At 41.4% G+C, this 16,791-nt stretch overlaps 1 protein-coding gene across 3 annotated transcripts; it reads left to right on the top strand.

Annotated features, from left to right (window-relative positions):
• The first annotated feature begins 69 nt into the window (after positions 1 to 69).
• vamp4 (vesicle-associated membrane protein 4) lies at positions 70 to 16,791 on the top strand. 3 transcript variants are annotated; one of them, XM_080431345.1, is made up of 8 exons: positions 70 to 277; positions 4,495 to 4,596; positions 8,716 to 8,762; positions 9,067 to 9,117; positions 10,093 to 10,193; positions 14,871 to 14,950; positions 15,095 to 15,146; positions 16,265 to 16,791. In XM_080431345.1, the coding sequence occupies exons 2-8, from the start codon at positions 4,531 to 4,533 to the stop codon at positions 16,294 to 16,296; spliced, it is 429 nt and encodes a 142-aa protein (XP_080287471.1). In that variant the 5' UTR covers positions 70 to 277; positions 4,495 to 4,530; the 3' UTR covers positions 16,297 to 16,791. The 3 variants fall into 3 exon arrangements, with proteins under 3 accessions (XP_080287471.1, XP_080287470.1, XP_080287472.1); XM_080431344.1 differs by having other exon boundaries at positions 70 to 293; XM_080431346.1 differs by having other exon boundaries at positions 70 to 302; positions 4,501 to 4,596.

The raw sequence follows: 16,791 nt of genomic DNA, 5'->3' as shown, positions 1-16,791 counted from the left end.
CTGGTCCTCTCTCTCTCCAGCTGTTTGTGTTGGTTGTTCAGTTCCTGGTCAGCTGATCATCACAGCATAGAGAGAGAACACAGTTAGCTGCTATATATATTAGCTGTTATAATAACTCATCCCTGTGTGCAGTTTGTGAAATGTTGCGCTAAATAATACAATAACGTTCACTTCGCAGCTGGCCTCGGATGATCCCGAAAAGCCCCGGATTTATAACTGAGCTTTAAACAAAAAGAGAGAGATTCGTGTTGGATCGTCACCACAGAAGTGGATCTGGGTGAGAAGAACAGCAGGTATAGCTAGTGACTTAGCCTGTTAGCCGCTTAGCATTGATTTGTCAGAGCATCGGCCGCCTGTTTGTGAGCAAAGAAGTGCTAACGGTGTCTTGATTGATGTACTTTATTTAGTAAGACATGAGAACAACAGTACATGGAAGTACAAATTCACAATACAAGGTCTACTAAACTGGAAGACTCATTAAGCACTGAGCTTGTTTAAGATGAGAACCCCATGCACACAAATCATGATGACATATAAGAGACAGACAGATATACACAACTACTACAGAATGTCATATACAATCAGCTTACAGGTTACTGGTATCTATGAAACGTAAGAAATATGTACAAGAGAACAAGTAGCAGTTTGTAGGCTAAACACTTATCACAGACTGATGCTCTGCTGTGTTTGTCTTTGGGTCAGACAGAGGGATTGCTGGCATATGCTAAAGCCAGTGATGTAAAGTAACTAAGTACATTCATTCAAGTACTGTACTTAAAGGTAGGGTAAGTGATTTTCTTTGGTTAAAATACGTGTTAAATAGCTCTATATTCTGATAGTAGCCTACTCATTGCTATAGAGTGTTTGTTCAGTAAAAGGAGTCTCATGTCTCTCCAGCTCTTTATAAAACAGAAAATGCATTTTCGTTTCAGTTTCAGTTTAATTTCCAATGTTATCCAATCCGGATAGAGAACTCAATCAGGATGTAGATTAAACAAGTGAAATTGGAAGTGATGACACTAAGAAATGAGCAGGCAAAATTGGAACTGGAACACTATAAAATGAAGCTTAAAAATGGTTACTTTCTCGTGATTGGCTGAGATTTTGACACCTACTGGAAAATGTTTTTTCTGTTTATTAAAGAGCTGGAGAGACATGGAGACTCCTGTTACTGAACAAACACTCTATAGCAATGATTACTATCAGAATATAGTGCTTTAACCTTTTATCAAAATACTTTTTGTTTTAACCCAAAAATATCACTTACCCTACCTTAAGTACAATATCGAGGTATTCTTTTTTTTTACTTTACTGGAGTCCCAGTCTTTCCAAATTGCAGTACGTTTACTTTTACTCCTAGACCACAACATCTCAAAGTCAAATATTATCCTTTTACTCCATTACAATTATTTGATAGCTTTAGCTACTAGTTACTTCGTAGATTTAGATTATTATTATAAAACATAGTATACATTTACCACTGCAGCCCTATATATATTTCGGCCATTTGAAAATAGTCGATCTACATGCAAGCTCAGTGGCTTTGTTGATCAGCTATTTTCAAAAGATTTTTACACATTTCAAAACTTGTGAAATGAGACATTCTGCATAATGAGTACTTTCTACTTTTGGTACTTTAAGTACATTTTGATACCAATACTTTTGTAAGTATTTTGAATTGTGGACATTTACTTGTAACAAAGTATTCCTACATTGCAGTATTGATACTTTTATTTAAGGAAAAAATGTACTTACATACTTTTTCCACCACTGGCTAAAACTTAACTGTGTTAAACCAATAGCTTTTCATTATGGCTAAAGTATAACTAGCTGTAATTCTGAGCTGGTCTGTCGTTTCTAGCCTGTGCAACAACAATGTTGCAAAACACATTGTGACAGTAACTGAAAGAAGTGTGTGTGTGTGTGTGTGTGTGTGTGTGTGTGTGTGTGTGTGTGTGTGTGTGTGTGTGTGTGTGTGTGTGTGTCTCTATGAAGCTGCACCTTTTTCTGAATGTTCCTCTTCCTTGTAGATTAATGGCAAAATATCTATAGATTACTTCTGTTCTTTCTTATTTACTTCAACACTTCATACGATTGTGATCATAAATGGTCCATAATCCTCACCTCCTATGGTTTGGATACATTATTATGGGACTTCAATTCAGTTTTTAAATCCAAAACATTAACAACAACTCCAAGGTATAATGTCTCTTTGACTAATTCTGTTACGCCATTTGGTTTGTATGAATTGCATCGTATGAAGTGTCTCTTTTCATGTAGACTAGCTAGTAGCTATTTAAAATATGCTTTCTGCAACGATACAAAGAGAGAGAGAGAGAGAGAATATTTTAGACTTGGCTTCTATTCTGCCCTCTCTCTCTCTCTCTGGCTCTCTGTGCCCTATTCTCTTTCTTTCTGCTTCAGATAGAGTGCTGTCCCCTGCCTCTTTTCTCCTCCTCTGTTTACGGAAAGTTCCGTGCTGCTCCTGGCCACCGAAAGGCCCTTTTCCAACGGTGGTGCCAGAAAAGGACACTGCAAAAGCCCCCAGTTTCAGGCTGAGCTGGATTCAATGGTATTAAGAGTCTCATAAGTTGTATGGGTGGAGTATGTGTGAGTGGAGTTGCACTGACTTCCCCCCCTATATACTAGCCCAGACAGACAGTGATTGCAGTTCGCTGCAGGGAAACACTGGACTTTTGTTGAAAGGTTATATGCATGTCTGCAAACGGAGAGGAGATGGAGTTGGCAGAACAGTGTGTTTTCCAGTCTAAAGTTTTAGGGCCAGAGTAAAATGATGCGTTCACACGGGCAGATTAAAAGATACATGCTACCATTCATTTTCAATGGAAACCAGCGACATGAAGATACAAGAAGATACATCCGACGTTTGTAGCCGTAGCTCTAGCGACAAAGATACAAAGATACACATTCAAGTTGAGCAGGGTTCAACTTCCAGATACGTTTGATGACGTCAGCGACCGCGTTGAGCAACACAGATACAAAGCAACACAGAGACAAAGATGTTGTGTATTTTTGTATCTTTGTATCTTTTAATCTGCCCGTGTGAACGCACCATTACGCTTCACAATATATCATTTCAGCATCGACATTGCAATGTACCTAATGTACACAGTCACATTGCAAAGGATGCATGCATTGCTTTTTCTCTTTTTTTTTCTCTAAATTTTTATCCCACGATTTTGTAACCCTATTTTTTACACCCAGTGCCAATTGTCTATGTAATCCTGGGCACTACCTTCCCTCTGCCAACCTAGGGAGGCCAGGGCCGAGCTCATGCCTCCTTCAATGCATGAGAGCCAACTGACCTTCTTGTCACCTGACAGGGGAGAGTTTCCCTGGTTGGACGTAGCGCGTGGAAGGAACACGTTATTCCAACCAGTTCCCTTCCCCTCCATCAGGCGTCCCGGCTGGCCAGGGGGAGGCAGTATAGTGACCAGGATTACTGCATGTTTTTGTGAGGGTACCTACCCTAGGAGACACGGGGAGAACATGCAAACTCCACACAGAAAGGCCCTTTCGCCAACCCCACCTAGGGTATGGGCACTGATGACGCGGAGGAGAGAACACACCCCCAGCGCCCACAGCGTCCCCTGCGGGAATCGAACCCAGGACCTTCTAGCTGTGAGGCGACAGCACTACAGACTGTGCCACCGTGCCCCCTCGCTTTTTCTCTTTTGACCACCAAATATGTTTTTCTTTATACTGCAATATTACAAGAACAAAAATACCGCAATGTCAAATTTTCCCACAATTGTTCAGCCCTAGCCCAGAAACGTCAAGAGCCATGATGAAATTTCCTGTTGTGTACGGCCAGGCTCTCTGGCTGCTCACACAAGAATTGTTTGGAATCAAGCTAGTTTAATTTTTTTGCTATTTCTAATGGGATAGGAATTAGGAAAGATGCCTGGTTTTGCACAGGGATCTGACTTTGCCACCACAGTGCAGCATGGCTGAATGGAGGAGAAAAAAAGCCAGTCTTTCTAAATATTCTCCAGACAGGGCTCTGCCAGGAAAGAAGAGGTGAGCCTTGTGACCAGTAGGCCAGTCTGCTGAAGTAAATGTCACTGCCAGAGGCCTTCCTCAAATCACTTACCCACCCGTGAACGAATGGCCAGATTTGTTCAATCGTTAATGGTGAGGGTGAATTAGAATTTCATGTGAAAGGATTTGCGATGAGGTGTTTCCCTCTGTTCTCACACTTTGCGACGTGTAGCCCCGGTAAGATCTGTCCGTGACAGCGGCCCTGCCCTGATCAAATCACTCACACCTAAACAAACATCAGAGGAATTCCTCATTTTGCAGGCTGTCTGGTATACTAATTTCCCCCGCAAATAGAGCCATGTATGCATGTGTTTTGAGGTTTCCCCCACTGCCTTTTTTCTCCCCTTTACAGTTGCAGCAGGTGTGCTGCTCCAGCTCATAATGTGTTAGTGAACTCTTTTTAACTAGTGCTCTTCTCCTACTGTCCTACAGAGGGAGCCAGAGCGGGAGGAGCAGATCGAGGAAAACATGCCCCCCAAGTTTAAACGACACCTCAATGATGAGGAGGTCACAGGATCCATCCGCAGCGAGAGGGTGAGACACTAATGGAGGAAGTGGTCGTAGGAGGAGTGTTTTAAAGCCCAACATCTTAGAGCATACATGGGCAACTGGCGGCCCGGGGGCCACATGCGGCCCCCACCTTCACTCATGCGGTCCACAGGAATACTGATATATTATAGATTTTTCAGCTGTTACAATTCCAAACATGACCCGCTTTGATTACTTCAGTCTATATTAGTAGCTTAAAGGAGGAGTTCACCCAAAAAATTACTTATTTTCTATCAATTGCACACCCTATGAAGCCTTGAATCCATGGATTATTTTTTGTTTTTGTCGCATTCCTAAGCTAATAATTTGATTCCCGTCTCCTACCGGCTAATGTATCTGTAGGAGACACAAAGTAGATTATTTGTGTCTCCTACCGGAAATACACACGGTAATCAAATTATTGTCTTAGGAATGCCACAAAAACAAAAATAAATCTATGAAATCAAGGCTTCATGGGGTGTGTAATTGATAGAAAATAAGTATTTTTTTGGGTGAACTCCTTCTTTAATAACGACTAGTATTAAAAAAAAGAATTATGTCAAATGTATTTGTATTTAGGTTCAAAAAGTTAACATAAGTATATGTATGCATTTGAAATTAAATAAAAGTGTTACTTTTCAGGATTCCAATTCAAAAATAGCAAAAAAAAATCAGGATTCCAATTCAAGAGTAGCAAAAATAGCCGATCTACAAGCTCAAAACGCGTCGCAGTGCGACGCGTTTTGAGCTTGTAGATCGGCTATTTTTGCTACTTTTGTGTGACATAGTGTAGAATGGTCGAAGTACGGCATTCATGTACGAAAAAAGTTATAATACGGAGATAAGATAAGTGTCTGCCCAACAGTATATGCAATGTGTCCCTCTGGAGTGAGTGTGGAAATATAGTGGCGCTCTCCATCATCAAAGTTGCATCACCCCTGTCTTAGAGTGTCACTGAGTGCAGGGGGTTCACAATTAAAGGGATGCAGGGTGAGAGAGGAGACTTAAAAGTTAGGCTGTAAACAGTACGTACCCTAGTTTTATGGAAGGGGTACAAGAGTAGTCAAATAGCAACATATTAACAACGGATAAACCAGTGATTCGCAAACCTTTTTCCCAACCCTCTATTTTATATGCGTTAGTTAGGCCATGGACCCCCATTTCATAATACGTTTGATGATATATTTTTTATCCCTGGGACCCCAGTTTAAGAACATTTGTATTGTTTTGTCCAGAATACTTATAGGTAGACAGTGAAACTCTGATAAAAACAGCCATTCTTGTACGTTCCTTATCTGTATGTACATGTACAGTACGTACATCTAACCATCGTGAAGATGAATTATAAATAATGTATCTGGGGACCCCTGGGGACCCCTCAAGATCCCATGTGAACCACCGCTGTAAACCACCAATAAAAAAATGTTAAAGTGGTGTGAAAATTAGACGGAGCGGATAGACAAAGGGGGGCCAGAGATGAGAGTAAGAACAGAAGGAAGGGTGAAGACTCTCCAGGATCCTTAAAGCCAAATATGCAAGGGATAATGCATGGGGAGGTAGTCATTATTGAAATTTAAAGCCCGACAGGGCGATTAACCACCGAGGCGAAGCCGAGGTGGTTAATCCCCCTGAAGGGCTTTAAATTTCAATAATGACTACCTCCCCATGCATTATCCCGCTTATTACACGGCTACTTAATAAATACATAAATACATTTACCCAAAAGTAACAACAAAACGAAGTATTTCCTTGCTTACGGCAATGAAAGTATTCCATAAGTATTGGGCTGGGCGGACAAGTTCGCCTCGGAAAACAAATGACAGAATAAAAAAAAGACTCGCCCCAAAACACACTCGCCCCCCATTCTATATACTGCCGATTTGCCTGTAATACCGCCGGATTTGCCCCAGGGCGACTGTGTTTTGGGGCGAACGTTTTGGTATTTCCCCCGTTGTTGAGCGGCTTGAGCCACGATAAACAAGGAAGTGAAGTGGATCAAATAGAATCACTTTTCGGTTATTGCATCGTCTATTTCTCACTTCAAATGTTTTCAAAAACATTCTTGAGAGCAACGTTTAGTTGTAAATGACATTGGTTGTTTGTTTACATGGCTGTCATGTTGGATAAAGCATAAAACAAAGCAACGCAGGTTGATATGAGCAGGTGCTCTGAGTCTCTGATTACAGAGCGGTCCGTTATAGAGCTCATCGGTCATTATCAAGAAATAATGACCGATGACTGACCAATCAGAATCGAGCATTCAACCAAGCCGTGTAATAACTGCTCTTAATCAGCACTGCCATGACCTTCCTAGACATCCTCCAACCATCCCTGTTGATTTCCTCTTTCTCTCCCCCCCCCCCCCCCCCCCCCTCTGTCTTCAAGAGCGTCACTCGGTTTGCTGTTGCGGTTGAACGCTGATCAAAAGGAATCACACCAGTAGTGGTGGGAAAAAATTATAATTTGTCCACGTTCTCGTTCAGTAGCGCTGTTTTCTAGTGTAAAACACCATCGCGGGAGAGTTTCTTTTTTACGTCGCACGTACAGCCGTCCTGTGTACGGGTGGCGGGGGATGGGGGGCATGCACGATAGCGTGAACGTAACCGTTTCAGAAAGTGAACGAGCTCGTTCACGTTCACGGCAAAGACCTAGTTCTTTTGAACGAATCGATCATGACCGACACGTCACTACACACCAGGCGGGCTCTGGCATAACAAACGCCCTTCTAACACCATCCTTCTCCGTGCATCCCTTTGCATCCCTGCCCCTCAAGATCTGATAATAGCTACCAGTTGTCCTTTTGCCTCCTCTCCTGGATATCAGACAGAAAGAGGTTTTTTTTTTGCGGTGGGAGAGTGTTGGCACCTTACCGCGTCAAGTTATTTATGATCATCTGGCCACAATTCTTTCAATGTTTTCTCACATTGAAGGTGTGTTGGATATCTCTATAATCAAACATCTTGTCACAGTGTTGACTGACTTAAATCCACCGTACTACTAGATGTGGATTTTTCCTCCTCCGGTCATCTTGATTACAGTGTTGGCAGAGTGTCCTGAATAAGATGGATCATCCTGTGACTGGAAAGGTCACAGATTAGACCCCGTTGTCAGCCAGTTTTACTTCGCTGACTAAGCGTCCTTGAATAAGACACCATTTCAGCACCAGATGCCACTGAATCGGCTCCTATCTGGAGGCACTTCCAACCTACTGTGGCTCACTGCAATTCCTTTAGAATGACAGATTTATCAGTAGATGCCCTATGCCTTATAGATGGAGTATGTGGATGCAATATGTAGATATCTATCTACAGTATACTGTATATATAGATGGATAAAAGGTGTAACCTACCTACCCAGTAACAGCTGGCAAAGTCCATATGACTGCTACTCGATGGGAAACAGAGACGGACAGTTTGTCTCTTCGTGCTCCAACTCTCCACCTGAAAGAGTTTTATGTGGCAGTCCAGGCTGATTGGGTGCTGTGCCGTCTCTATGAATAAGGATTTACGCAGGGCCTTTTGTTGCCCTTACTGTGGCCATCAGTGGTAGAGGCCTGGTTGTAGTTATAGAGATGTTTTTGACAGCCTTGCTAGAGACCTTTTGAAGCTCTCACTCTAGTCTCCTTCCTAACTCAATTCGGTATCCAGCTGTCTTTTATGTCCATCACGAGAAACACTGTTTATAGTTTTAGAGACTATCTGAGATCTGAAAGAAGTCAAACTCAAAAGGACAGGGGGATTGATTAGCTTTTGTAAGCAAAACACAAGAGATCACAAGGCCTTTTTTTCTTTGCGGGGCGTTTATGACCACATCACAAGTACAGTACAATTGCATGTCGCACTTTATTGGTTACTCTGAAGACGTTCTGATTAACTTAAAAGCATCTATTGACCCCTTCAGCATTTATTGTATGAGGCTTCTGGAGGTGTCAATACAGTCAGTTGTTGGTTGCACTGGTTACTTATGCCAGGAATGTTCTCCCATATGGACTGGAATTTTCTGTCCTGTATCTCACCAGTCTGACTAGTCCTAAAAGGACATTCCACTGATGAGGAGACAGGAGTCATTCGAAGCCACAGTGGTTATCAGCGTGCGTTTGACCCTTGGCCTTTTTGTCTTTTACAGAGGAACCTGCTGGAGGAGGACTCTGATGAGGAGGAAGACTTCTTCCTGTACGTTGTTTTGTTGACGTATTGACGTATTCTGTTCAACCTCTGTGTCATAATTTATCAACATATATTCTACATTAAAGTATTAGAGTACACACTACTAAATGTGTTGTGTAATGTTGTAAAAATGTACTTCATTACCATTTATTATACTTTATTTATCATTACTGTTATTGATACTAATGGTAATGGTAGTAATCATTAAGTCATAACTCAAGTATATGAACATGTATATTTAGGACTTTTTTCAACATCTTGCGGGGTTTCATGTCCACTAACTTTAACATGGTCACTGCTCGTCTTCCAGGAGAGGACCAACTGGTCCCCGGTTTGGACCTCAGAATGACAAAATCAAACAGTAAGTAACAGAACATCCATAAGCACTGCTCGGCACCAAAGCTCAGAATAGCCTCTTGCCAGTGTGGGGAGATTTGGTGTTACATAACAAGCTAATAATGTTTACCAGAAGCACCAGATTGCTAGCAGATTGAGTAACCGCACCGGTGATGTTGTGGGTCCTTGTGTAACAACACTCTTCCAGTCAGTCCCACATCCAAGTCCTCCTGAGACTGTTTCCACATTAACCTCCCCAGTTGCAGACGGACAGCCAGAGAACAGAGAAGGTTATTGTTGAGACATTTCTGGCACCTGCCTTTGGTACTCCATGCTCCATCGACACACATGACGTATTTGATGTTCTGGTAATGTGGTAGACTAACATGCCGCCCTTGTTGTCACACTTTCCTGGAAAGCATCATGTATATCAAACAGAGTTCGGCCGCTTTGCCTCTTTCTCAACCTCTACCCTTTTGAGGTCAAGTCTTCAAAGTGTGGGTGTGTGTGTGCAGCAAGGTGTTGAAAGTGTCCCGATGGGTTGAAAATGTCTCTTTGCGACACAACACATATTTCCTTTTACGGCCGAGAAGTGTTGAGTCAGTGTTATGATTTTACACGAGCCATTGTCTGGCACTCATCCTTGCAAAGGAGAGGATTGTTTTTTCAATGTGCAGGACCACGATGGAGGATTTATTTGATTCAACAGGTGCTAGAAAGCTGCTTGTTAAAACATGTTTTTGCAGTCTGAATCACGGGCAATATAAATGCCTGAGTACTAGTTGTAGTAATCTACCACTTCAAATGCCCCATCAACCACTCTCTCTACACACCCATCGCATCAGTCTCACCCCCCTGGCTACATCCCTGTGAGTGGACCTAATGCAAGAAATAGAACATTGTGCTTCCCCCAGCCTTACCTTTTGCCTTTGATGGCTCATTGTTTTTCATTTCATGTCATAATTCGCTGTCTCTCCGATCCCATCTTTTGTGTCTTTAGCGTGCAGTCGCAGGTTGATGAGGTCATCGACGTGATGCAGGAGAACATATCGAAGGTGATAGAAAGGGGCGAGAGGCTGGACGACCTGCAGGACAAGTCAGGTGAGACGCGTAGAGATGTGGAGACCACGGTGTGCGTAAAGCAGCAACAAAATACGCAGGAATGCAGGTGTCATTGCTAGTTTCCAACTGACTCAGGTGTCATTGCTAGTTTCCAACTGACTCAGGTGTCATTGTCACACCCAGCGCCCATGTTGTATAATTGCCAAATGTTTTGCACTCATCTGCGCGCGCCCATGGGCGTGTTGCTTTTAAAATGAGGTGTTTGTCTGGAGCAATGCTATCTTACATAGGTGAGAAAAGCTGGTGCCACGAGCTGGTGTTAAATCCAGCGCAGTGATAGCGCTGATATTTTCTTACTATTTAGAGAGTGCATTCAGATTAATATGGTGATTAAGATGGTGTGTCCCCATGTAGGTGGGTTCACAATACGCACACACACACACTGCTTGCAATCAAAATCCATCCAAATTTGACACAACCCTCATGTTCAACATGGTAGATGACATAGCCGAGGGACTCCGCTTTGAGGTTCAAACATTAATTAATGATGTGGGGCCAGATTATACATATTATTTCACAATAATAATAAGAATGTCTCAATGCATCTTTGAAGACCTGAGCGATGAGGAGAGACAGGGAGAGAGAAGGAGAGAAGAGTTTGATGGATCTGTTTTTCTTATCACCCACATAAAGTACAGATAACTTTCAGAAAGGCGACAAGAAAATCCAGACGGACACAGGAGAGAATGGAAGGTTACAGTATCACAGGTGGCATCATCGGTCGTACCTCTCTCTCATGAGAGACGGAATAAGACTGGGTTTTAACATGACCCCGTTATCAGTTTGGTAACATAGACGTATGACATCATGTCAGACACATGAGCATCCGACCGTCGGAGGTGGAATCCTCTCATTGGCGGAGAGTGATGTAGTTGATGAATTCAGATGAAGATGATGAAGGTGACCCAGCGTCCAAGTGTCTGGGTCAACACTTTGACCTCGGCTCTTGACCGGTCACTCAGTAGGACTGAAAGAAGTGTTATTGCATTGGAGGAACACAGAGTTAAAGTGTTCTAAGAACATTTCCTTCTAAACTAGCAATATTGACATACCTCGAGGAGCCGAGGTACAAAACACAAAGCCTGTAGCCAGTTTGACCTTGCACAGAGAGAGAGAATAGGAGACTAGAGGAGCACATTTAACATGACTGAGTTATAGGCCAAGATGACACTAAAATATGCTATGATGACTGGTTATATATATATCAATATTGTCCACAAAATACATCGTTTTTCAGACCTATCAGAGTTAATGCAGCTTATTTCAATAAGTACCCTATACTTATTGCTGCAATGTTCAAATACCGCCCGTCATGTAAGAATGTCAGGAATCCATAGTCTCCTAGCTTTTTCCCCCCTGTCTCTGTACAGTAGTAAGTTCAGCATCAATATGCAATTGGGGCTCCGACAGCGCACGGAACGTGCCATCTGTCATTTAAATGGCAACGGGCATGGAGAAGGTGTAACCTGCTATTTAAAGGTAATAGGAGCCAACGCTCAGATTCGATTAATTAAAGTGACGCCCCCCAAAACCACGACTAATTCAGAGTTTAAATACAACACCTTTGCTCCGTGCACCTCACTTTACGCTCGGGTAACGCGCCATTTAACTATCACAACTGTGAGTTTGAACGCTCTCCCGACGCAATTGCGCCCTGCGTTATAGACCGTGCGCCATATATCGTATAAATAGGGCCCCAAGTCTCAGCAACAGGTCCCAGGGGATATTTGCAGCGGGAGCATGTCAAAATTCTCCGCACCACTTCAAAGGTGCTAATGACACGGCCAGGCTTATTGTTTGAACAGGTGTGTGTCTGGCGGTATTTGACAGCTCTCATGCACTCACTCACAGACCCTGATCTCTCTCTCACCTCCGTGTACATTAACCCATTAAGACCTGAGGCCGCTTCTAAACATTTTCTAAATCCTAACAGTTTTTCGGAACAAAATGTAAAAAAATATTTTTCACGATTTTTCAAAAATAGCAGATCTACAAGCTCGTAGCGCGGCACTTGAGCTTGTATATCTGCTATTTTTGAATAGCCTAAAGAAATCTAAAAGTGACACAGATACGTTCCAGGTATTAATGGGTTAACAGAGACGTGAAACATGTGTTTTGGTTCCACCATAACATGGGTTTTTCAGCCACAGTCTTTCACAAGAGACACAGAATCCTTCCACTTTTGTTCTGGCTCCTTTCTTCTCGTGGCCGAAGAACACATGTTAAATTAAGTTGATGTTGCTGTCTCTTGTTGCCTCATCTATGAGGGAGTCATCATAACATCTGCAGATGTTTTATAATTGCTTTTCCCTCTCACGTCCAGTCCACCAACCCGGCCAAGACAATGCCCCACATCTGGAACACATTTGTGTGTGTGTGCAAACACGTGTTTGTTTATGTGTGTTTGCGCGTTGGCGGATTTGAGCGCATTTACCCCGCGTGACTGAATGCGCGTGTGCGTCGCGTGCTTTCCCTAGAGATGTCTTATTTACCTACTTGTTTGTGCGGTAACCGAGTGTCGAACCGCAGGGGCGGATCTGACCTGCCCGCAGGTAGCCCGTGTAGAGAATTCCTTAGGATTAACCCATTAAGACCTGAGGCAATTCTTAAAAAAAATCTAAATCCTAACAGTTTTTTGAAAAAAATATAAAAAATGTTTTTTGAAAAAAATATAAAAAAAATATTTGAAAAAAATATAAAAAATGTTTTTTAAAAAAAATATAAAAAATGTTTTTTTGAAAAAAATATAAAAAATGTTTTTTGAAAAAAATATAAAAAATGTTTTTTGAAAAAAATATAAAAAATGTTTTTTGAAAAAAATATAAAAAATGTTTTTTGAAAAAAATATAAAAAATGTTTTTTGAAAAAAATATAAAAAATGTTTTTTGAAAAAAATATAAAAAATATTTTTTCACGATTTTTCAAAAATAGCAGATCTACAAGCTCGTAGCGCGGCACTCGGTGCCGCGCTATGAGCTTGTATATCTGCTATTTTTGAATAGCCAAATAAATCTTAAAGTGACACAGATGCGTTCCAGGTATTAATGGGTTAACAAGCATCTTTCTCGGAACGCAGAGTGCTTCCCTTTGTGGTTGCGACGGCTCGTTAACAGGCACATGGAGAGGGAGGCATCGGACACATGACAGAGCCTCTGAACAGGAACAGCTTGGACCGCGCAGAGCCGCGCGCCAGGGAATTGTTAACATACACGCGCACGCACACACACACACACACACACACACACACACACACACACACACACACACACACACACACACACACACACACACACCAGTGGTGGAAAAAGTACTCAAATTCTTTACTTAAGTAAAAGTACCAATACTGCAAAATAAAAATACTCTGTTACAAGTAAAAGTCCAGAATTAAAAATGTACTTGAGTAAAAGTACAAAAGTATTGGCATCAAAATGTACTCAAAGTACCAAAAGTAAAAGTACTAAATATTTGAAAATAGCAGATCTACAAGCTCACAACGCGTCGCGATGCGACGCGTTGTGAGCTTGTAGATCGGCTATTTTCAAATAGCCTATGTATAAAATAGGGTTAAAGTGATTAAGGTATGTTTCATTATATCATAATTTATATCTCAAAAGTAACTAGTAACTAAAGTTTTCAAATAAATGTAGTGGAGTAAAAGTACAATATTTGCCTCTGAAATGTAGTGGAGTAGAAGTGAAAGTATTGGAAATTGGAAATACTCAACACACACACACACACACACATACACGCACGCACGCACACAGGTCAACACCAGTATCTTGGAAACGGAGAGAGAGAGAGACAGATGGGGAGAGATATGTGAAAAAGAGACAAGAGGTCTTTTGTCTTTTTTTTTTGTAGTTCCATTGTGTATGAATTTGGCAATTTATGGTGCGACATTTCGTTGCCAAACTTTGATTTTTGTGGTTTGGATGTGAGGACAGGAGTGATGTCACCAAGAACGCCGTAGGCTTACATAACTCCCCCACTCCATTATATCATCAAGTACAGCTAAACAAACATCAAAATCATAGCCATCCGCAGCCAGCTTACAGTTCATTGTGTTATTTCACCCGTCATCAACAATCAGTGGAGATTGGAGATGCCCTTGAGCATGGCATCCTCCAAATGACTCGGGTGGTGGGGGGGGTGGGGCTGCTCCATGACTCGGGCCATCTCTGTCATTTTAGATTTCTTTGGCTATTCAAAAATAGCAGTGAGTGCCGCGCTATGAGCTTGTAGATCTGCTATTTTTGAAAAATCATAAAAATGTGTGCAAATCTTTGAATATATATATTTTTTTTAAAGCAAACATTTGTAAAATATGTTGTTCCAGGGACCCCAGAAGCAAAGATTTGAGTTACAAATGTTGGCTTTAAATAAATATATTCGAAGATTTGCACAAAGCACAACATTTTTCAAAAATAGCAGATAAACATACAACAATAGCAGATAATACAACAATACAACAATAGCAGATAATCATAGCGCGGCACTCGGTGCCGCGCTATGAGCTTGTAGATCTGCTATTTTTGAATAGCCAAAGAAATCTTAAAATGACAGATGCGTTCCCAGATTGAATGGGTTAATAAGTAAGGAAGGTACTGCTCTTTTTTTATATGTTGTTAATGTTTATACGTCTGTCCTGTGTTCCAGAGAGCCTATCGGACAACGCGTCTGCCTTCAGTAGCCGTTCCAAGCAGCTGCATAGGAGGATGTGGTGGAGAGACATGAAGGTATTGTGTGTGTGTGTGTGTGTGTGTGTGTGTGTGTGTGGGTGTGATTGTGTCAGAGAAAGAGATGCAGTGTTGTTGTTGCAATGTGCAATACAAATAAACTTGCCGTGTCTTATATGTGTTTAATGCGTCATGTTTCCTCAGATGAAGATCATAATTGCCATAGTAGTGGTTGCCCTCCTGCTGATTATCATTGGTGAGTATTGGACAGTTGGTGGAAAAAGTACTCACATGTTTTACTTAACTCTTTGACTGCCAGAGTATTTTCATAAAGTACTCCCCCAGTGCCAGCGATTTTCGTGTTTTTTGTTGTTGTTATTTTGTCATTTAATTTTCAAATAGTTTGTCTTTCTGCGGTTTTAAACACACCGGAAACGGAATCTGCGTCATGAATCCGGTCCCGGGTGAGTCTGAAGGAATCAGAAAGCGAAACTGATGATGAAAAATAAACAGAACAGCGTGATCACAGTAAAAAGTAAAAACTCAGGATTTCTCGTTCTGGCACTGAGGGCATTCAGAAAAAATTCGGAATAACTCGGGGCTTGGCACTGAGAGAGTTAAGTAAATGTAACAATACTGCAATGGAGAAATACTCTTGTTACAAGTAAAAGTCTGGGTACTTGAGTAAAAGTACTAAAATAATGGTATCAAAATGTACTTAAAGGGATACTTCACTTTCACATAAAATAAACATTTAAAAAATATATTAAAAATAAATGAAAAAAGTAATGGAAAATTCATGGCCCCCTCACGCATTAGAGTGTCCTACTAATGTGTGAGGGGGCCTTTATTTTGCCATAACTTCTTTCATTTTTTTTAAATATATTTTTTTAATGTTTATTTTATGTGAAAGTGAAGTATCCCTTTAAAGTACCAAAAGTAGAAAGTAGTCATTGTGCAGAATGTCCCATTTCACACGTTTTCAACAAGCTCACAATGCGTCGCATCGCAAGCTTGTAGATCTGCTATTTTCAAATGGCCGAAATGTATATAGGTATATAGTGGTTAATATATGTTTTGTAATAATAATAATCAAAACCTACAAAGTAACTCAAGTTTTCATATAATTGTAGTGGAGTAAAAAGTACCAATATTTGCCTCCGAGATGTAGTGGAGTAGAAGTAAAAGTATTGAAAATGGGAAATACTCCAGTAAAGTAAAACTACCTAAAAATTGTACTCAAGTACATGAACTTAGTTACTTTCCACCACTGGTATTGGACCCTGGAACATACCTAGACCGTCCTTATGCAACCAGAACATAAACATGCACCTAAATCCTTCCTCTCTCTCTGTATGTATATGTTTCTTTCAGTTCCAGTCATCCTGCGGTACCGCAGTGTCTGACAAGGAGGACATGGGGGGGGGGGGGAGGAGACATCATCTCCTCTACACTTTCTCCTCCTTGCCCCTTTCTCTCTCTCCTGCGCACAGTCCTCCACACCAGCTAGGTGGCGCAAGCCAGCCAGCCTACCACTCTCTCTCCTCTATGTCAGCCCGTTGTAAACCTCTCTAGGACTACTAGGTCCTGAGCCTCCAGAAACGCGTCCTTACTGCCGATCTCAATCGTTTTGCATCTTCACACTTTAAACCCATTAAGACCTGGGACGCATCTGTGTCACTTTTTGATTTGAGCTAAAAAAGCATTATTTTACACTTTGGCTATTCGAAAATAGCAGATCTACAAGCTCTGCCGCGCTACGAGCTTGTAGATCTGCAATCTTTTGAAAAATCGTGAAAATATGTGCAAATCTTTGAATATATATTGTATTAAATTTAACATTTTTAACTCAAATCTTTGCATCTGGGGGTCCCTGGAAGAAAATATTTTGAGATGGGGGG

This window comes from Gymnoscopelus braueri (genome assembly GCF_963280865.1).
Source record: "Gymnoscopelus braueri genome assembly, chromosome: 6".
In the NCBI taxonomy this organism is placed as follows: domain Eukaryota; kingdom Metazoa; phylum Chordata; class Actinopteri; order Myctophiformes; family Myctophidae; genus Gymnoscopelus; species Gymnoscopelus braueri.
The sequence above is the reverse complement of the archived record's forward strand: the minus strand, read 5'-3'. Positions and strand labels throughout refer to the sequence as shown.